Source organism: Musca domestica, unplaced genomic scaffold (assembly GCF_030504385.1).
Source record: "Musca domestica strain aabys unplaced genomic scaffold, Musca_domestica.polishedcontigs.V.1.1 29, whole genome shotgun sequence".
Taxonomy (NCBI): Eukaryota; Metazoa; Arthropoda; class Insecta; order Diptera; family Muscidae; genus Musca; species Musca domestica.
In genome coordinates, this window is record NW_026712296.1 from 2,973,499 (window position 1) to 2,997,067 (window position 23,569).

A 23,569-nucleotide genomic window follows, 5' to 3' on the forward strand; every position below is an offset into this window, starting at 1 on the left:
ATCGTGCTTGGACTCCGAGGACGGCATTCATACTGTAATTATTTCTGACATCCGTGACTATGAATGCCACTCAGATCTGTCTGACAGGCTTCTTGATCTAGAGGCTCTCTTATACGTGGGACCTCCCCCACTAGATTATTAATGTCCTTCCTGACACGCCTGGGTGAGCGAGTATCAGGAAGGACATAACATATAATACTTTGGTTAACTCCCATTAAAACACCCAAGCAGATACTGCAACGAAAGTATATGGTTATGCTGATGTGCGAGGAAGACCTTCGCCTCCTCATGCAGATGGTCTACTGTTGTCATGAGGAAGCACCCTGTCGCAGTTCTCGGGACAGTATTCTGGCTGGTCTGGATGTTCTTCCACAGCGTAGCACTAGCATACCCAGATCACACTGGGCCGCATAGCAGACCATGGACAGAGGTTTACAAGGTCCTCTTGTCCACACCACAAGTGCCGCCGGCCAGCGCTTTGAGGACCTTGTTCCTACTCTTCATTTTGTGGTAGATAGCTGTGGCTTGCGCGGACGACTTGAACATACCGAAAATACCTGAAGGTCGAATGTGACCTTCAGGATCTTGAGGTTTTTCGTGATCGGAATTATATATCTCTTGACGTGCATATTCAGCTGTGTTCTCATCTCCGCAGACCATGTGGTGAAGGATGTGGCGGATATTTTCATATTGTTCGCGTGGAAGCAGACGGCTAGCTATTCGATATAGTATTTAACTTACACATATGTTATCAACACCGACGCCATGATCATACAATCATCCGCATACGTTACGAATTCTTTGTTCTCATTTCGGGTATGCGACTAGCATATATAGCGAGCGGTTGCAGCTTTGATGATGACTCGGAAAATCTTTTATACTACCCGAAATTCGGAGTGTTTAGTCAGTTCTCTGAAGCGAAGGTTTGTGAAGTCTCTGAATTATGGCCAGTGAGCTTTCACTTGGTTAGGGAAAGTACGGCGTTCAGAGGTTATGAAATCAGGCGGTCTGCTAATGGAAACGATTATCGGGAGATGGCCTGACCAAACAGAAATGACTTCTCGAAAAAAAATATTCAATTAAGTCCACTTCACTTAGCAGGAAGATTCAAGACGACACGGCAAATTCCTTAGCCGTAGGTCACACTCTATAACTCTATTTTCTATCTTCACCCCCTTCTATTAACCATTCCTTCCTTTTTTTCTTCCTATTCTTGTAGGATGAACATAATGGACCTATAGGTCTCCAAATGGTAACTGCGCGTCCTTTAACCTAACCTAAATCCACTTTTGGTAAGGTATTTTGAAGGTTTCGGCCCCTACCAAATCAGCTGTACTTCGGGTCTACAAATTTACAAACCATTAAATAAAACATAGACCATTAATTAAATACACCACACATATGTACATATGTATGTTTCTTTTTTTTATTGTTTTCGACTTAATGAATTAAGCTTTTCTTTGTATCGTTTGTTTGCTTTCTTTTTAATTTATTACAATTATAATACTTATCGAATAAAAAAATAATAATTTATCTTTATGTTGTTCTTTGTTTGTTTTTTTATGTTTTTTTTTTTTCTTCTCAATTTTTCTTTCCTTGCGTTCTATCGATTAGTTTTTTTCTGCATCCATTCTAGGCTACATTTACATAAAAAATATTAGTATTTTTAATTATTATTGAATTTGATTTTGTTGATTTATTTATATAGGCATTTACGCGTGTTTTGTTTAGGTGTGTGTGTGTGTGTTGGTGTATGTTTATGTATGTAAGGTAGGTGTATGAAAGTGAATCTTCTAAAAAATTTCGTTTAAATTTAGTTTTTTTTGCTTTTGTTTCACCCCATGTTAAAAATATAAAAATCCTGTCGTATGTAATAAAAAACACGGCTTCCATCTTCACGTTGTATCGGCTTCCTTAGAATTTATGACAAAAATGGATTCGATGCTGCTGCTTCCGGTTTTAGCCAAGGCATATTGTTGTTATTCTGTAAAATAAATGTAAGGGAAACATTAATGGGACACAATAAATGTGAATCAAAAAAAAAAAATAACCAAAAAATTAATAGAAATATATAGAAAGAAAATCGCATGCAATAATTTTCTCGTTTGGGAAAAGGAATATTATAACAAATACAACCAATGTTTTTAAACGACTACTATAACTACTACTATGACAACTGTTAGAAGTTAAATTTTGTTTTTTTTTTTATTTTTATAGTTTACAGTTAGGATTAGTAAATTTGGCTATGCGTGTTTTTTGAACGGATATTGTGTAACAAATAAATTCATTTGCTAGTTAAAGTTGTAGTTAATTTTTAGTTGTTTTTACCCATTTTTTATTTAAGCGTCCAAGCTTCCATTGATGGCTACAAGATACAAAATTGCAAGGAATATTTAAATTAGCATTAACATTTGTCTGGATTTTTCGAAAAGGGATTCTTAAAATTAGTAAAGCAATTTTTAATTTTTTTATCAAAGGTTTTCTCTTTAAATCACAATCTATAATGCTAGCATTCATCGGAATTTTAAGAACATTATACAATCGCACAGGAATTCCAGGAGCACGGAAAACTATTTACATATACGAGGTTAAATAACGAATATATTCAAGTTTGGTCAAAAATGGATGTTTGATAAATGAAACCTCTTTTGTAGTTTCAAAATAGTCAGTAAAAACAACAACGGGTTTAGTTGCTTTTATAAAAAAAAAAACTACGCTCATTTATTAGAGAAGAAAAAAATGACTATGTTAACAAAGGGATAAGGATAGAGCCACCTATACTCATCTCCCTAGGGCCTAAAACTCTTCATCAACAAAAATACACAGGTATAAAAGGCGATAAATTCCGCCGACCGAACTTTTGCTACTCTCCACCATGAAGGAAACCAGTAAGAAAAAGTCAAAAGTCGGGCGGCGCCCATTATATGATACCCTACACCACTGCGCATATTTAGTAAAGCTCCCGTAACAAAAGAATTTATTTTAAGCAGATCATACCACCTATCAACATTTGGCTTTAGAGAAGTTATAGTTTGCTATAGAATGCATGATATCACTTGGAGAAGGATTATATTAAAAAAAATAAATAAATATCGGAGCCAAGTTGCACTAAATGGGCTGATATTTGCCATTATTTGCACAATAAACCTGAAATCGGATTAAGGATACATATGGGAGCTATATCCAAATCTTAGCTGTTCTCGACAAAATTTAGCAAAAGTATATCCGAGCTTTATAATATATCTGGTACCAAATATCATTGTTGTCGTAGGCATATTACGAATGTGAGGGACTTAAACACCAAATCGGATGAAACATATATATGGGGGCTATAGCTATATTTGAACCGATTTCCTCCAAATTTGATGTACTTGTTTCTAGACTGAATTCGGTCGGATGTACCAAAATTCAGGATTTTTTGGTTCACAATTAACCCGAAATCGGTTGAGGATATATATGGGAGTTATATCCAAATCTAAACCGATCTTGACTGAATTTGATACACTTATTTCTGAGCTGTATCTGATATATGATACCAAAGATCAGTGTTGTAGAATGCATATTACGCTTGTGAGGGATTCTAACACCAAATCGGATAAAACATTTATATGGGAGTTATGGCTATATCTTAACCGATTTTCACCAAATTTGAAGTATTGGTTTATACCTTACCAATAAACCTTATATCGGGTAAAGAAATATAAATGGGATCCATACCCAAATCTGAACCGATCTCGATAAAATTTGATAAAGGTATTTTCGAGAAGTATCTAATGTCCGGTACCAAATATCATTCTACTGGAGTGCATATTACGCATGTGAGGTACTTAAAACCCTAAATCGGATGAAACATTTATATGGGGGCTATATCTATATCTGAACGGATTTTCACCAAATTTAATTTTCTTGTTTCTAGACTGAATTCGTTTGGAAAATACAGGTCATTTGGACTTATATTAGCCATTTGGTGCACGACTAACCCGAAATCGATTGAATATATATAAGAGCTATATCCAAATCTGAACCGATTATCACCAATTTCAATATGGTTCGTTTTTGGGCCAAAAGAAGGATTGTGATTCTATGAAGATCCTCAAAAGTAACTATGGGTCTATCTCGTTTCCTTCTCCATGTAACAAACAAATGAACAAGACATAATACCCTTACCACTATATGGTGTAGGGTACAAAAATATAGACAAATTTCCGTCATAGGTTGTACGACCCATTACGAACTTCAAATTCGAATTTTAAACAATTCCAGTATATAATGTCGTTTGCAACTCCTCGAAATACTCAATGGGTTCAACATGAGTATTTCGAGGAGTTGCAAACGGAATGACAAAGTTAATATACCCTCCACAATATTGGTGTAAACCTCATTAGAGAAAAAATGAATAATCATGATTTCCCGGGCAAAATTCAATAATGGGTGAGGTGACTGACCTTCCTTGGCCAAGTAGAACTCTGGTTGCTTTGAATGATAGACATATCTGTCGTGGGAACTATTATACATTGTTGTTGTTACAACAGCCCCAATATTTCTACAGGCAGTTCTAGGTTGAGTAGGGTCATTGTGGACTTGAATGTTATACACTGGTGGGAAGTGTATATTCCGCATACTATGGTCAATATTCTGTATAATACAAATAACATAATGGCAATTACTCAGATAATATATACGTAGGTAGTAATGGGAGCAAAAGCGCAAAAGTCTTCGCTTGAAGTTCAACTGCAATCGAAAAATGATTTTTAGCAATGAAAACAAATAAAAAAGTAACAAAGAAAAAGAACAAAACTCAAACAAATCGAACTACATTCGGATATCTTGTACTCACTTCCAATTTACACTGGGAACTATTAAAATCATTAGTGGTATCATCGAAACCATAACCAAAGAGATTAGAGCCAGCATTGGACTGTTGCTGTAGATTCAAAGGCGTTATGGTAACTCCAGGTGTAGAAGCCAACGTGGCTGATAAAATTTTACTATAATTCGAGGTGAATGTGGACGACGATGTTGTTGGTGGTGGTGGCATTGTTGCCGATATTGGGTTTTGATTTAAAGTTCCAACAAACGAATTAGATCCTAAAGGCGTGTTGTATGAATAGGAGTTGTTGTTGCCGAATTGATAGTTGTTGTTGTTGTTTTGGTTTTGGTTGTAATGAGTTTGATTGTTGGCATTTAAAACATCAGGTTGTATTGAAAAGGGTGCTGCAGCAGCAGGAACAGAATATGATGCAAATGAATGGGGCACAGGGGAAGCTGGCGAGGGAGATGATGGAGGTGACGACTTCAACGATGAATAAAAGTCATTGATATTAATTATTTCAACATGCGGATATAGAGAAGGATACGACAAGTGAGTTGAAGTGTTATTGGAATTCTTAAACAAATCCAAAGAATCCATAAAGGAGTCATTGCCTAATGTGATATTGCGCAAATCATTAATGGAACTATTGAAAAAGTTGTCAATATTTTGATTGGAATTTGCATCAACCTTAAAGGCATCATAATCACTTTTCGAATTTTTCATTGTACTGGGATGAATGCTGTTGAAGACGTTACTGTTAGTGTTATAATTGAAATGGTTTGTGTTCACATTCGATTTTGAACTATTAGTAAAAATTGTATTGTCATTAAAAGTATCAGTTTTGAACTGTTAAAAGTTAAGTGAAATGTCGGGAGGAGCCAAGCCAAATAATTGGTTATTTTTTGAGAGAGACAGGTCGGGATTTGTTTTTTGTAGTAATAAAAAGATTTGGAATGAATGCATTTTGTGTTAAAAATAAAGAGAAGAAGAAGTATAAAACAATTTGAAAAAAAAATTAACGGCATAAACAAAAGAAAATAAAAAAAGATATGTAAATAAAAATTAGAATACTAAAGTAAAACAACAAACAAGTAATATTGCTTAAAGATATTAAAACCCCAATGCAAACAATTCCCTAACGAGTCGGTATTATCATAATAATGCTAAAAATTTATGTTTCAAAGATAAAGAAGACTGTCATAAAAACAGAGATTGTTGTATGGATGTAACTTTAGTCATAATTGTGTGGCTTTCTTAAAATTGAAATAAAAATTATTTTTTACCTTCTGAGCAATTAAAATTCATATAGTAAATGAGAGTACCTTTCAGAAACTTCAGAAACAAATCACAGGCGCAAATTTAAAACCAGTAATGAAAAGTCAAAAGTCGTGCGGTGCCGACTATATGATACCCTACTCCACAATGCATATTTAGTAGAGCTTCCACAAGAAAAAGAATTTATTTGAAGTAGATCATACCACCTATCAACATTTGGATTTAGAGCAGTTACAGTTTGGTTTCAGAGGGAATTAATATATGGAAGCCATATCCAATTCTGAATCGATTTTCTCTAAATTTGACGGAGACATTTTAATCTTGTATATCAAATAACATTGCTATTAAAAATATTTATCGGAGCCGAGTTCCACATATGGGAGCTATAGCTATAGCTATATCTGAACCGATTTTCTCCGAATTCGATCTACTTGCTTCTAGACTGAATTCGGTCGGATGTATCAAAATTCATGTCATTTGGATAAATATTGGCAATTTAGTGCACAATTAATCAGAAATCGTTTGATGCTATGTATCGGACCTTTATCCAAATCTGAACCGATTTTGAAAAAATTGGGCAGAGTTATTTCCGAACTCTATAAGATATCTGGTACCAAATATCATTAATGCCGAATACATCTTACGAATGTCAGTGACTTAAACACCAAATCGGATGAAACATATATGTGGGAGCTATAGCTATATCTGAACCGAATTCGATGTACGTGCTTCTAGACTGAATTCGGTCGGATATGCCAAAATTCAGGTCATTTGGACTGATATTGGGTATTTAGTGCACAATTAACCAGAAATCTGTTGAGGATATATATGGGAGCTATATTCAAATCTGAACCAATTTTGACAAAATTTGATACACTTATTTAGCTATATGTGAACAGATTTTCTCCAAATTTCATGTAGTTGCTTCTAGACTGAATTCGGTGGGATGTACCGAAATTCAGGTCATTTGAATTTATATTGGCTATTTGGTGCACAATTCGGTTGAAGATATATGGGAGCTACATCTAAATCTGATCCGATAATCACCAATTTCAATAGGGTTCGTCCTTGGGTCAAACAAATATTGTTTGGAAAATTTCAGCTCAATCGGATAATAAATGCGACCTGCGTTTTGTTCGATAGAATAAATGGACAGACGGGCGGACGGATGGACTGACATGCATAAATCGACTCAGAATGTGATTCTCTGAAGATCCTCAAAAGAAACTATAGTACTATCTAGCTTCCTTCTCCATGTTACAAACAAATGCCACTCTTATGTGGTGTAGGGTATAAAAAAACGTTTTACCTAATGTGACAAATAAAATAAATTTTTTGACATTTTAAAATGTTCAATGGCAGAATTTTCAATCAGCTAACGATTTCGAATCATCATCCAAGACAACGCACAATCTTTGTAAATGTTCGTGTTTTTTACATATTTATGCAAAATGAGTCCCCACTCTAGAAAGTATCGGTTAACGTCATTAAAAATATACATAAACCAACCACTATCTCACAATCAATCCCTTACCAATTAATTCCAACAATACACCTCAAAAATACTTTCAGCTTTACAACTGATAGACAAGGAATCGAAGACTAAATCCCTTACCAATGTTTTGTTTTTTTCGGACTAATATAAACATATCACACGCTAAACTAAAAGAAAATATCCCCACACTTACCTGTGACGCTGTAATATTATTACTTGCTGGTGCCCATGGATCTTGTTGCATAGTCATTTGGAACGATTGTTGTTTCAGCTGATTTATGGACGGCACCTAAAAAATTATGAAATATACACAACGAATTTAGAGAATGGTATATGACTGGGGTGTGTGTTTGTCCATCTTACTGCTGGTTGTTGTTGTTGGAACAAATTTGTTTTTGGTGGTATAACAGTATCACTAAATGGATTATAAGCTGCGGCATTTGTGGTATTCTGTGGTACTGCAGGCTTTATTAAATTATCTAAATTGACCAAACTTGAATTTTCACCCAAAAATGATTGGGGATCTTTTAGAGGTCTCTTCGATGTAGCTCCTGTCGATGCATTAACTGTTGATGTATTTTTTGTAGACAAAGGATCCAAATCATCAAGGAGATTAGCTGTAAATAAAATTGACCAATTGAAATCCTGTTCACTTTGAGACAAAATTGATACTTACCATTATTATTGCTGGCATTGGATTGTGAATTCGTTGCAGTCAAAAGATCATCGGCCATTGTTTTATTGCGATGTGTAATTATATCGAATTCATCTAAATCAGGGGATGGCTGTAAAACAATAAAATTGGTTAATTAAGCATTTAAGAAAAGGATTTGTTAGCGCTTTGTTTTATAATGAATACTACGAAGTTTTTGTTGTGCTTTTAAAAGCCCGTGGGTTTTTGAGATTGATTTTTTATGTTGAAATGTAGAAGCAAAAGCACTGTTTTTCTCACACCAAATATAAATAGCAGTTTCATAACATGTAATATCATTATAGCATTTAAGCATAATACTAAAAATTTTTGAGGTCATACCTTAACTGTTGGATTTTCTATACTCTTCCAAGGATCAGCACTGCCATCATTCGTTTTAGGAGCCCAAGGATCATCGCTCACCAATGTCTTGGGTGGTGTTGCAGACACTGTTGGTTTATTACTCTCCGTTAGCCAAGCATCTACTGATGCAACATTTGCCGCTGCGGTTGGTTTCGATGAAAGCCAGGGATCGACCGAGGCAGCTGCAGCAACTGCATGACTATTGCCATTTGTTTGTAGCCATCCTTCGGTCGACGAACCCGATGTCACAGATGGTGATTGTGTTCGCATTCCCCATGCCTCGGCACCATTTGTGCCATTACTATTCATGGCTAGAGTTGCACCTATGCCACCAACAGCTCCCATATGAGCGGCACTTAAAGGTGTGGAACGTGATGTAGATGCTGGCTGCCATGGATCAACTGGCGGCGAAGCTGTGCCAGTCCAGGGATCGGACATTTGACTGGCTGCCCTTGCCGGCGTAATCCAAGGATCCGTTGTTGTAGTTAAACCGCCAGCGGCTAAACCCAATGGTGGACTTGAAATACTAGTAGCTCCCAATTGTATATCCAAAAGATCCAGCAAATGTGATTGAGGTTCTTCTTGTTTTTTAGGTTGTTGTTGCTGTAGCTGGGGATGTTGATTGTTTTGCCTAGAATGTAATTCATTTCTATATGAAAATTGATAAACTTGCCTCCATTTAATGGATTCTGCAAAACATAAGAATAACCTACTTGAAATCCTGTTCACTTTGACTCAAAGCCAGTTGCAGGCGGACATCATCACTGCGGCGTTTTGCTTCCTCCTGCTCAGCTTCTTCGCGTGACATGGCCATGGCCAGTTGTAGTTGCAACTCTTCCTCGCCAGCAGTTTGAGGACGTACCATTTCCAATTCTGAGGTGGGTTTAGTTGGCTCCTCTTGCCAACCAGGTGGCATATCACGTGCAACAGGACCATCAATATAACCATCACTACCAAATCCACTGGGATATTGGGCAAAGCGTTCCTTGGCCTTAAGCGCCTTAATACGTTCATTCTTTAGACGTTCATCATCTTTGAGGAGATTAACCAATTGTTTGGCTTTTTCACGAACATGATTGCCTTGGTCTTTGCCCTCCTCATGGTAAACAAACTCCCGTAAAGTCTGTATGGCAAAAATGTTCTCTTTGCATTGTTGGGCTACCTTCTCATTGCCGGTTTTGATGAGATACTCCAAGAGAATTAAAGCTTTGTAGACATGACGCCAATTTTTGCCATGGTCATTGAGACGTTTCCAGATCATTTGCATGATTTCCGAAAATGCCACCACATTGTTTGTTAATTCGGCTAGCTCAGCCATAATGGTGGCCGAAGGACCCCATGGGTCATTCGATGTGGCCTCGCGCACTTTAACCTGCAGGTGAAAGAAAAGCACACTTAGTAATAATCGCTTATCCAAAACAAATTTAAAGATATTTCTTACCTGGGCATCTGAATAATTATGGGCTAAATTTTTGATATTGCGTCTTAGACCTGCCACATTGACTTGCATATCGTCCTTATGTTTTCTCACTTGAAAAATGAAAAAGACAGATTTCAAAGAATTATCATTTAAAGTTTGTGTGGAAAATAGACTAAAATTAGTACAGAGAAATTACTAATTTTTGTAAGTTTCCCAACAAAAGTTATGTTTCTTAGATATTTAGGAATTTTTGTGGCTAAAATATTTAGCACCTAAAAAACTAAACTATTCCATTGAATTATTGAGTAAAACTGAGGAATATAATGTAAATAAGCCCCTGAGAATGTCCACTACTAACTAATAAGGAAAAGCCTTACAAGTATTTTTTTCTTGTTTCGCATTTCTATACAATTTCAATGTGTCTGACTGACACTAAAGACTTTAGACGATGTACTGCCAGCCATTTACGTCACATATTGTGCAAAGTACAATGTTTGCCCCCCTGCATTGTATTGTTTGGATGGCTGTTTGTGGACATGTTGAATATTTTCTTTTGGGCGTTTAGTTTGATAGACAATTGTCCAATTAAAACATAACTTTTATGGATTACTATTTTTATATAACTTTATTATAATAGGAATGATCTTGAATTGACAATTCTTAAGCTTTGGAGTGATATCGCAAATGCATAAAAATAATTTTAAAAAATGTTGAAAAAAAAAAACTTTTTCCGGCATTTCAATAGTTATACAGGGTGAGATTAAAAAACTGCAACCAACTTCAGACTGCTGTCATTTCTAAGCCACTCGTCCGACAGCTGTTAAAATTATTCCAATGACAAGCGTACAAAAGCATTTTGGTGAGAATTTTCCAGAAAAAAATTATTCGTGATGGAATTCAAGGGTGATAGTGTGATTTCTTTACATTTGGCTAGAAACACAAAGGTGTGGCTATCGTCAGAGCCCTCCAGCATTGAAATGTGAATAAATCTTTTGTGTCTTGTACCATCGCTCTTTACCGTGATACTAATAGCGTAGCCCGACTTCAATGAAGTGGACGAAAGAAAACAGCAACATCAGCAGAAATTGTTCGAAAAGTAAAGAAGCGACTTGATCGAAACCCGCGTCGCAGTGGCCGAAAAATGTCTCGTGAGCTGAACATATCGCAATATTCCATTCGGCAAATATTGATAAAATGAGCTCGGGGTAAAGCCTTTGAATTTCCAAAAAATGCAAAAACTTACGCCGCAACATAAAAAAATAGACTCAAAAGAGCTAAAGAGTTGCTTCGCTTGGCCGAAAGTGGTGAACTGCCGATTTTGGTTTTCTCCGATGAGAAAACAATCGTTGTCCAGCAATTTATAAACAAACAAAATGATCGTTTTTACTTGCCAAAGAGGTAAGCTGAAAATGTGCACCTTCGGTTGGCCACTAGAACTCAAGCGCCGGCCATGGTGATGATGTGGGCCGCCGAATGCCGAATATTATCACGAAAATATTCTGGAGGGTGTATTAAAGCCTTGGGCATGCAAAGATTTTGGCCGCAGACCTTGGACATTCCAACAGGACTCAGCATCATCGCACTCAGCACGCGCCACCCAAGATCTCTGGACACCAATCCGTTGGACTATTGTGTCTGGAGTATTTTGGAAAGCAAGGTTGGCACTAAAAAATGCGGAAGTGTCGATCACCTGAAGCAAGCGCTTTGCCGGCAATGGGGCAAAATACCGTAGAGCAACATTCGGGCAGACGGTTTCATTGGCCGTTTGAAGGCCATAATTCGTGCCATTCGAACAAATCTAAACTTATTCTAAAATTTGATGCTATTTCCGACATTTTTTGCTTTTATTCACAAAAATTAAGAAAAAAAACGTAAAAATTATGGCATTTGTCTTTCTTGCATTTTTTTATATCACGCTGTATATGCTTTATGGTGTCTATGGCCAATATTTAGAGATGTTACAAATGGAATGAAGAATTTAATATACCCTCCTTTCCAAGATGGAGGTTGTAATAATTAGGACCATTGGGGACCATTTTTTTAAATATAAGGACCTAACCTATAACACTGTGCAACAATTTTCGGGTCATGGGAGTGGGAAATTCCAAGTGGAGGTGATAGCATTCGGTTAGTCGATCACGATCCCAAAAAGGATTTAAGTTCTTAATTTTAAGGGTTATGGTATGGGGGTGGGAGATTCCAAGTGAAATATTGTGATATGTTATTTTGCTCCTTTAGTGAAATTTGATGAAATTTTCGACATTTTTGCTTTTATTCAATTAAAATTAAAAAAAAATGCAAAAATTATGGCGTTTGACTTTGTTGCAGTTTTTTTTATCTCACCCTATACATTTAATCAATTTAGTCCAATATTTTTATGAAAAATTAAAAATCTCAGATTCCCTAAAAACTGTCAATTCAAAATAACAATTCAATTTTATAAGAAGTTATGTCATTCATTAAACTCTTCGAGTATTTCTAAAACGTCTTAATCCTAAATATTTCGAGTGTAAAATAAAATAGAAATAATAACAAACAAATAAACGAAAAGTAAGTGGTGGTGTCTTTAAAAAAATGTTTGCATTTGATTTAAAATGTTTCCGGAATTGAATTGAAAAGCCATTACTAATTCGAATATAAGAAAACAAATACCAAAACAAACATAAATTCGTGATGTGGTGAGTGAATTTCGTGAATAATAATTAGTGTGATAGTGTAAACGACAAGGTGTCTATGGCAAGAACATTTATTATTGTTATTATCATGGTATCAATGTTGATTGTTATTGTTTTTTTTTTCTTTTTGTTGAAAAAGTTTGTAAGATAGTTTTGTGCGTAGTAGGGTTACCAAATATTGTTAAAAAAAATTTGTTATTTATTGTTGATAATGCCCTTATCAGAAGCTCACATGAACTTAATGATAATTGTAGCGTTGTTGAGGCAGAGATTCTTGCAATGAAGAATGCAACCGAAATGGTAAGAGAACTTTGTAGTAGAAAATGATTACAAGTGATTGTGTATATTGATGGTCAGGCAGTTCAGTTCAAAATGGCCGGTGGTCCTTACTACTGTGGACCACGTGAGGATGAACAAGAGGTAGGGTCGGCTGAATACATCCCCCATTCGAACATTCATTATCATCTATAGGTTAGATAAAAGCATCATGTAAATTTTGGATTTGAGGAGACCAGGGGATATCAAATGATTTACATAACCATGAATTTCATGCAACTTGAAGTCGATATTCTATACTGGAACGTTTGGGCTTAAAAAAAAACCACCTCTACTGATGCCATCACAGGGTGAGATGAAAAAACTGCAACCAACTTCATTGTTGCTGTCATTTCTAAGCCACTCGTCCGACAGCTGTTAAAATTATTCCAGTGACAGCTCATTATATTGTTTACAAGCGTACAAATAGGGTGTATTAAAGCCTTGGGCGCGCAAACATTTTGGCCGCAGACCTTGAACATTCCAACTGGACTCAGCAGCATCACACTGAGCACGCGCCACTCAAGAATGCTTACAAAATGAGGTTCCTCGCTTCATTTCCAGCGCACAATGGCAACCAAAATCTCCGGATACCAATCCGTTGGACTATTATGTCTGGAGTATTTTGAAAAGCAAGGTTGGCACTAAAAAATACCAAAGTGTCGATCACCTCAAGCAAGCGTTTCGCAGAGATATTTCCGATTTCTATAAGATATTTCGTATCAAATACCATTGTTGTCGAATGCATATTATGAATGTGAGGGACTTAAACACAAAATCGGATGAAACATATATATGTATGGGAGCTATAGCTCTATCTGAACCGATTTTCACCAAGTTTGATGTACTTGCTTCTAGACTGAATTCGGTCGGATGTACCAAAATTCAGGACTTTTTGACAGATATTAGCCATTTGGTTCACAATTAACACGAAATCGGTTAAAAAAATAATGGTGCTATATCCAAATCTGAACCGATCTTGATAAAATATGTCAGAGGTATTTCCGTAAGATATCTCGTACCAAATATCATTCTTGTCGAGTGCATATTACACATGTGAGGGAAATCAAATGAAACATATATATGGAAGCTATAGCTATATCTGAACCGAATTCAATGTACATTTTATGTACTTGCTTCTAGACTGAATTCGGTGGGATGTGCCATAATTCAGGTCGTTTGGACTTATATTGGCCATTTGGTGCACAAATAACCCGAAATCGGCTGAAGATATATATCTAAATCTTATTCGATTGACACAAATTTCAATAGGTTTCGTCCTTCGGCAAAACAAATATTGTTTAGAAAATTTCATCTCAATCGAATAAAAAATGCGGCGGACATACGGACGGACGGACTGACTGACATGCATAAATCTTCTTAGGAAGTGATTCTATGAATATCCTCAAAAGTAACTTTGGGTCTATCACGCTTCCTTCTCCATGTTGTATACAAATATACAAAGACGTAATACCCTATGCCACTACGTGGTGTAGGGTATAAAAACAGTGTTGGCATTTATGGCTAAAAACTTTTTATAACTGTTGTAGTTGTTTTTTAAAAACTACTGTGGTGGGTCTTTCCGAACCCATAGTCCAACGTACCTTTCACCTTGGTAAACATTGCAAGTTTCTCACATATAAATAAATACAGTTTTATAGAAATGACCATAATGGGATTAGACATATTTTGCAAAAACATTTAAAAAAAAATCATAATTTTCAATTTTGTGAAGAGGTCTGTATAGGTATATTACCGTCAAATAAAATAGGATGGGTAACAAAGAAATAAAAAAAGGTCATAAGCTTAAATAAAACTAACAAAAAAAAATCATCAACATGTGGCAACCCAACAATTGGTCAATAATATGGAATATATTGTAAGTATTTCAAACAATTATCTTCCCTCTCTCATTCTTCCAATGAAATGTAATTTCAAACATAATAAATTAATAAAAAAATTAAAAAATAAACAACTCATACACATGTGTTAGACTGTATGAGGACCGATACTTTATAATGAACATGAAAACAAGAGTTAGCAGGAGATATATATTATGATTGTGACTGGGTGTTTGGAAATTGAAAATAAAATTTAACACATTTTTTTTTAAATAAGAACTTACTTTTTAAGCCTTTGTTAGTTTCTGTTTAAAAAGGCTGTTCGTGTGAGAAAAGCTTTGGTTGTTTTTAAACTATTTGTTTTCTTTGTCTTTTAAGAAAAGTTGCTTTAAACTGTAATTGATTGGCGTTTGTTTAGTGTGCTCCAAAAGCAAGCTGAGAGAAAGATTAGAGTTATAAGAACAAATTTAAAGCACAATTTCAATGAATATTATTTTTTAATAGTACAACAACATGATTTGGGAATTTTACCAAAAAAAAGTATATATGAGATTCATTTGCAAGGCATTTGTATATATCAAGGAAATACATAAATAGTAACAGAATCCACTTAAAATCGAAAATATTTAAATGCAAATTAACAATAAAAGAAACATTTTGCAATGGTTCAAGGGGAAATTTTTACATAAAAAATAAAACACATTATATTAACAGGCCAAAAAAAACAGGGGCAATTTCGCCGGATCGGATTTGGAAATTTTGGAACAAAAAATTCTATAAGAAAATATGGACGCTCCCTTACTTCAAATTTATCTAAACAAAACTTCGTAAAAAACTTATAATACTTTCCTCAAACAATGCTGAATATTGGGAGGACCTTTGCTGATGTCGATCTAAGGATCGTAGTTTAAAATTTCTGCATATAGAATCTATGGAATTCAAAAATAAATCTCAAAAACTTCCAAAAAATGTTTTAAATACTCTTTCATTATAATTGTTTGAGTAGTCGTACACAACTAAACGGATTTCAATCAAGTCACACTTTTACTCATCGAAAGAAAACGCACTAATGTCAGATATTGCAAGAGAAAATGGTGGTGAAGAGGAACGATTTGGTTTGCCAGACAACTGTTAGACATTTGCAGTTAGAATGCAAAATCCTCAGTCCATGCTTGTGTCGTTAGCGAAACCATATAACTGCATAGAAATAGATGAGCATAGTGGAATAGATCGATAAAATATGTGGGAAAACAAGTGAAAAAGCTGTAACTTTGGCCGGGCCGAACTTTGTATACCCTCCACCATTTGGAAAAATAAAATCCGTTAAAAATTCTGTTAAAATCTTAAAAATACCGAATGTAGCCCTTATACGACAACGTGGACCTGCAACTTTTGTCATTAGCCATTACAATATTTAAATGCGAAACTTGAAAAAAATTAGCTGAAAAATGTATCTAAAAGCATCAAAATACCGAATATAGGGAGGTACTATTATATGGTGGCTATACTAAAACGTGGACCTGCACAGACAATTTTCTGTCATAGGCTGTAGTAACCATTACGAACTTCAAATACCAAATTTGAAACATTTGCGGTGAATAATATCGCTTAAATCACCAAAATGCCTAAAATAGGGAGTTACCATTATATGGGGGCTATACCAAAACGAGGACCTACATGGCCCATTTTCAGTATCAAGAGTTCAAACCTATCCAACTAACTCCAGAAGATCTCTGACTACAGCCCATTAAGTAAGCAGAATGCAAACTCACATGTACTACTGCAACAACAATCACGGCTGAACTTTAAATTGGTAGACATCCACATCCCTGACAGAGAAATCTGGACACATAACAGCCCACCATTCAACTCTATATCCGTCTATACCGATGGTTTAAAGATGGAAAGTGGAACGGATGCAGGGGTCCTCTGCAAAAACCTGAACACCAGAAACTGCTTCAAACTGAACAACAACTGCAGCGTATTCTAGATACGAATCTTTGCTATCAAAAAAGCCATAGAACGGTTCGATGAATATATATCGATAGTCAAGCGGCCCAGGAATCACTAAATTCATGTACTATTAAACCTATGGAATTTTTGGGATGTAATATGCACTGGGAAAGGCTAAGTCGTCCATTAAGCTTAGTTGGATTCCAGACCATTGCACCCTGCATACAATGCATGGTGGAGGGTATAAAAAAACAGTAAAGAAAGTCGGTCCGCCCGACTTTATGATACCCTACGCCACTTTGCATATTTAGTAGAGGCTTCACATAAGCAATAAAAGTTTTTATGGGAATTTTGTGAGAATTAAATCATTCCAACTATGATTACAGTTACAATTGTAAGTCCAAAGTAACTAATATATGAGAGGAATATCTTCCTTTGAATCGATTTCTACTAAATTTGCCCAGACATTTGTGCCTTTTTAGTTCGGGCTTGTATTACCCATTTGTTGCACAATTAACTTGAAATCGGATAAAGATATATTATATATGGAAGATATACTCAGCCGATCTCAAAAAAATTGGCAAAGCTATTTCTGAGCTGTATTTGATATATTTCTCCAAATATAGTTATTACAGAGTGCATATTACGGATGTGGAGAACAAATATAACAAATCGGATGAACAATGTATATGGGAGCTAAAGCTATATCTGAACCGATTTCGATCAAACTTGGCATAGTTATTGTCAGGCTTAATTTGGTCATATGTAAAAAATCCTATACTATTTGGGCTGATACGCGTTTTGTGCACAATAAAAGGCAAATCGGACAAAGATATATATAGGAGCTATATTTAAATTTTGACAGATTATCTCCAATTTCAATAGGGTTCGTCCTTGTCCAAAAAAATGATTAATGAAAAATTTCATCTGAATCGGGAATTAATTGCGACCTGGAATTGGTTTACAAAAATACATGGACAGACAGACGGATTTGCATAAATAGGCTCAGAATGTGATACTATGCAGATCACCAAAAGGAACTATGAGTCTATCTCGTTTAGTTTTGCCTGTTTTTTTCTTGGTACTGAAGTCAGAATATAAATCTTGTGGTTATATCTCTTTTCGTCTAAATTATATTTAATGTCGGATATTTATTTCTCGGTTGATGGTGGTTAGAGATTAAACATGTGTAAATCATTCTTGCCGGAAAATCTAGCTTAACATTTCTCTGTCTTAAAAATAAACCCTATTCATACATTTTTTCAAACTAAATCTAACAATCTTAGATTGACAAACATTAAAACGACAATAAAATGATTTGGAAAAACGATTATCCCTTAAGTTTTCAAGGTTAAATTATGAATCTACCCTCAGTCACAGCTTATTGATAATTCATTTTTATCAATTTTCAATTAAGCGAGCATAAGCAAAAAATTCCCCTTCGAACAGTGAAGCTTTCGAAACACCGCTTATAACATTGCTCGATGAACTACTTTTTTCCATTGGCAACTACAAAAACAGTTGCAAATTAAGCGCTGTGATGACTCAACCTTAGAAATACCTTCAATTCAACGAATACGTTTTTTATCTTATCAACGAAAAAAATCACTCTATCTACAGACATACAAAGTAAGCAAACATGTGAGAACTTACTAAACAAAAAATGTAAAAACAATTTATGAAAAGAAAAACAAACAGAATTCATTAAGAATAAAGAATGAAAAAAAAGAGAACGAAGAAATTGTTTTTTAATAATATTAAAATGTAAAGAAGAAAGTATTTTTCGGTGTATGTACGTATGTCGACTTTGTTTTCAAATGACACACATTATTTGCTTAAAGATCAATGACCAGATATAACGAGGTCTCAAGGCAAAAAGTCAGATATAAGTCAAAGTTTGGAAAAATGGCAGCAAATTTGTGCCAAGAGTTGGTCTACATTTTCAAAAAAAAAAAAAACAGCCAGAGGAGCAATAAAACAAATCATATTATTATTGTATACATAAAGTTCAGTACTTGGTTTTGAGTTTTGGGACTGGTCATTCTACGTCAGTTATTTAAATGAATAAAGGAAATACTGATTGAAAAAATGCTTATATTTGAATTTGAATTTTTGTTTCAATTTATGCATTTCCTTCACAAACTCAACAACTGGAGCAGACGTACACTCTTTTATTTAATTTATTTCACTAAGCATTTTGCAATGAATTTAATTTTGCGAGTATATGTGTGGCAAATGCTTTTCAAAACAACAAATGTCAATATACGACACTCGCAATTGAAGACAAAGAAAATTAAGGTTTTATATTGCCTGCAATTTGGAGCTGTGACGCTTGACACTTCAAAATATCAGCATTACTTCCACACACACTGCTGTGAAATAGAAAAATAAAAAGAATAATATTAGTGTGATAAACACTTAGGTAAACATTAAAAACTCTTGGGATGTCGTGATAAGCGAAATTATTCGAGAAGAAAAACAAACACCCCACCAGTATAGCCAAGCACTTATCAAATTAATATTGTTTTTAGAAATTAAATAGAACGTTTGGCATCATTCTTTGCATAGTTTAAATGGAATTCTAAGATTTTGAAGCTCTGTATGTTTGTTTGTTTCATTTGTACTGTAAGGGGTCCTAGAAAGTTTATTAGCATGATAGGATCGAAAGCGTATTTTTAATCCAGTCTCAGGCGGTAACGATCGGATTATTGTCACTACACTTGTGAACGTTATTTATGATAATGAAACATTCGTTTCGCACCATTTTTGAACTCTTTTTCTGTGACAAAAAAAAAAACTACCGAATATTGGGTGACAAATAGTAGCAAGAGCTTCTTTTAGAAAATTGACCAGCAATCTGCGGGAAGAGATCAAGGTCGCTCATCTCCATTGGCAAAATCAGACATAAAACTATTTGTGGGAATCATCGCAGGTCACTGTAACATTGGGCCATGAATTCTAATTGTGGTAGCGACGACACTAAAAGTTAAAATGACCGACCATTTACTCTGCCACTTGCCAACACTTTTCGATGTGAGACGTAGGCTTATGGGGGAGGTATTTAGGCACGATCTGTATTCATTCTCCGACAGTAACTTTTCAGTTAGCCTGAAGACGAAAAATTGCTAAAGACAACAGGCTAACTTCTTCGTGGATCATTTTCTAACCTAACCTTCTGTGAAAATGTGAAATGAAAACTTGTATAAAGGAAAAAAATGTCAAACGAAAAAAAAAATTATAAAGGAAACCTTTTTATTTCATATTTTAATAGAACAAGAATCTAATACCTAATGTCGTTAAGTTTTTTACATCAAGACATAACATGGAATATTAATACAATAAATATCCTATAATAAAACAATTTTTAGGAGAACGTTTACCTGCACCGGCTGGTGCGCATGATAACTGTCGAAGGGTGTATCCGATTTGATCCAAACTTGGTACATCGTCATATTATTGTCAAACTTAGATCGAGTTTGGAGATGGACAATATCGGTCCAGTCCTTCAGGTACTTCCCCCATAAAATGTCACCATCTTCAAAGAAAATAATTTATTGCACATAAAGAGAAATGAAAATTAGACTTTGCTTAAACTTTGCAAATCCTAATATTTCCATCAGTTCTAGATCAGGTGCGAAAATGGACAATATCGGTCCACTCGATTCAGTACCTCACCCACAAAGGTTCAAAATTTTGAATAATTATAACTCTTATAAAATGTGATGTAAGTTTACGATTGTCTTCAAATTGCACACATCACAATATTTTTATTAACCCAAGGTCTGGTGTGAAGATGGAATATATCTCTTTTGGTACCTCCCCCACAGAGGGTCAAAATTTTGAATGCCCATGAATCTCATAAAACACTAAATTAACATCTGATTCCATTCAGACTTGACACATCTCAATAATTCCATCAACACAAGGTTTGTTATAAAGATAAAAGAGATCGGACCATTCCTTCTGGTAGCTCCCCCACAAAAGGTCAAAATTTTGAGTACCCATGAAGCGGATAAAACGGGAAATTAACATCCGATTCCATTCAGACTTGGTACATCTCACAAGATCTGTTGTAAAGATGGTTGAGATCGGACCATTTCTTCTGGTACCTCCCCCATACAGGTTTCCAGAAAACAAAACGCACAAAAAAGCGAATTAAGCATCCGACTCTTTTCGAGTTTCACACATCCAAATATTTTTCCTAACACAGAATCTGTTGTGAAGATAATATATCTCCGAATCTCTTCTGGTATCTAACCCACTAACACATTTTTCAATGCTTTATCCGTCATAACTTGCGAAACATGTCGGCGATTCTTTACATCTTGCTATATCTGAGTTGGCAAACTGCTTCGGAATCTGACCCATAAAGGGTCAACAGTGTGAATAATCTTAACTTAAGGCTGGGGTATACATCCTTCGGCAAAACCGACTGAAAGAAAAGATTTTCTATCCACCAAGAACGAAAAATAATTAAAAAAAAATTCAAATACCGAGAGTCAGAAGGAATCGATATGGGAGCTATACCAAAAAAATGACCTATGTTGAAAAATGAAACCGATATTTTAAATTTTGATTATTTGTTAGCTCTATGGGACAGATAACTCCGACATTTTCAATATCAAATACCAACTTCAATATCTGGACAAATGTTCAAAGCCCAATCTTTATTTCGGAGAGTTCTGTCGTAATTTCGTCAGAGGGACTAATAGACAGACGGGCGGATATAGTTAAATCGACAAAGAATTTTATGCTGATGTGATATCCTACATACATTTCAGGTGTTACAAATGAAATGACAAATTTAATATGCGATCCACTAGATGGTGGAGGTTATTATTATCATCGATTTAAAAAAAATATTGATTTCATTGGACTTTTTGCGTTAATACAAAACACGTCAATGGCTGGCCGGTGGTAGCAAAGTAGTAATTCAAACAGCAAATTGCTAAATTGAATGGCCAACTACTTTCTATTTAGCTAGCTGTAGTAATGACACACAGCAACAAATCAGCTCAGCTAAACTATCGAAGAAAGGCATTTGAAAGCTTTCAAGAGCGCGTTCGGTATACAAAAATAGCAAGAAGAAAATAAACATATTTCCGGTTTGAAATTTATAAACAAAGTACAAGTGGATTTGAGGGGAGGTATGCGGAGAGCGGTGTGGAGAAAACAAAACAAAGAGAAGGCGAAAAGAAAAAGACATTTACAAAGGAAAATAAAAACACAAACACATAGCCGTCCCACCTCCTTCGTTGGTCGGTCAACAGATGCACCAAAAAGGGGTGGGTGGTTGATTGGTTGGTTGCTTGATTGCGCTTACTAATAGTAAATAGACAAGACACTACAATACATAATAATAGAAAAGCAAAAGTCTTACAACTTTTATAAAAACACAATACAAAACCACACACATACATAAAACTACAACGATATTTTTAACAATAAAAAGAAGAGTAATATTATTAAAAATTGAATAGTTTAAATATGTTTTTTTTTCGGTTTGACTCACCTGTATGCAGCAAACAAGAAACGGCAACAAATTATAATGAAAACAAAACTAAAAAAATACGGGCGTTACACTCGATTGTGGAACTTTCGTCGGTCGGGAGTTTTATTTTACTTTGTAATGTTTCTGGCCGACTGATGAACCCAATCAACCAAATCCAACGGGGAATGTGCAACAGCAAAAGAAGAAAACAAAATAAAATAAGAAGAGCAAGAATACAGTAATGGACGAGCGACCATTCAAACGATAATGATGATGATGACGGTAAACGACGTAACGAGACAATCGTCCAAACACACACGCACTGGGGAGGTGAGTGAGAAATTAGTATAGCGGTGTCACTTACAAGCTGTTCTTCTCCTGAGCAGCTGTGTGTTTTGCAATGCTGGAACGATCGATCAACTGACTAACTAGCTGGCTGGCTGGAATTGGGAGGTAGGGCGGCAGTGGACTACAAACACTCAACAAATCTTCACAATTTGGGAATGATGAAAATGAACAGATACTTAATGTGTGTGGTGCAGCAGCGGCAGCAGTCTCAGGTCTTAACAATATGTTGTTTGAATACGTATTTCACACTTAAAAATATGGCGAACCCACGCAAAGTTATTAATCAGTAACTCAACACCACAATTACGGCGAAATTTCAGCTTTCTTTGTAAAATCTCTTTTTTCTAATTTCTTTATCCGACTTTTCGAATTTTACAGCAATATTTTTTTCTTTACTGATGACACAGCATGAACAATGAATGAATGAATGACGTTTTTAAGACGAGGAAAAAATACAAATTTCTTTTGTTATTTTTTACAATTACAAAATAAAGAACTCAATACGAAATAATTTGTTTAGCTTCGCCGAAAAATCACTTTAGGTTTGCTTTCTTTTTTGTTGTTTAACTTGTTTTGTCAATAATTTATTATAATTTTTTTTCTATGACAGCAAAGGAAAGTTCGAAGTATTGACTTTGTATGAATGACGAAGCCAGTCTGAAGAAACTTTTCGCTACTCCAACGGCGTTGACATTCTTCAAGACCGACATAGAAGTGCAGTGGAATAGTAGACATGTAACGCAATTAGAAGGTTTACACTGTGGCATTCCAAAAAAAGTAGTGGGAAAGTCTAACACATACTGATTTTTACAGATTTGTGTATCTGTTGATGTGTGTCGATAAAAAAGTGAATGCGTTTCAACTTTATTTACTTCATTTATTGATATAA

At 35.2% G+C, this 23,569-nt stretch overlaps 1 protein-coding gene across 10 annotated transcripts; it reads right to left on the reverse strand.

Annotated features, from left to right (window-relative positions):
- Positions 1–1,380: 1,380 nt before the first annotated feature.
- Positions 1,381–23,331, reverse strand: LOC101896549 (epsin-2). 10 transcript variants are annotated; one of them, XM_011297227.3, is made up of 11 exons: positions 22,697–23,331; positions 22,354–22,484; positions 15,173–15,323; positions 10,079–10,167; positions 9,351–10,009; positions 8,617–9,286; positions 8,260–8,368; positions 7,947–8,200; positions 7,777–7,872; positions 4,838–5,659; positions 1,381–1,984 (listed from the first exon to the last, which is right to left on the reverse strand). In XM_011297227.3, coding segments are annotated over exons 3-11 (2,763 nt in total). In that variant the 5' UTR covers positions 15,174–15,323; positions 22,354–22,484; positions 22,697–23,331; the 3' UTR covers positions 1,381–1,921. The 10 variants fall into 10 exon arrangements, with proteins under 10 accessions (XP_011295529.1, XP_005190810.1, XP_005190807.1 ...); XM_005190753.4 differs by adding an exon at positions 2,329–2,365 and having other exon boundaries at positions 22,354–23,331; XM_005190750.4 differs by having other exon boundaries at positions 8,617–9,268; positions 22,354–23,330.
- Between the last annotated feature and the right edge of the window lie 238 nt (positions 23,332–23,569).

Excerpts from the sequence above, each read along its gene's own strand:
- LOC101896549 (XM_011297227.3), bottom strand. Across the intron at positions 9,287-9,350 it reads CAAAGTGAACAGGATTTCAA|AAATGAATTACATTCTAGGC; the intron begins GTAGGTTATTCT and ends ATTTTCATATAG. Across the intron at positions 8,369-8,616 it reads TAGAAAATCCAACAGTTAAG|CCATCCCCTGATTTAGATGA; the intron begins GTATGACCTCAA and ends ATTGTTTTACAG.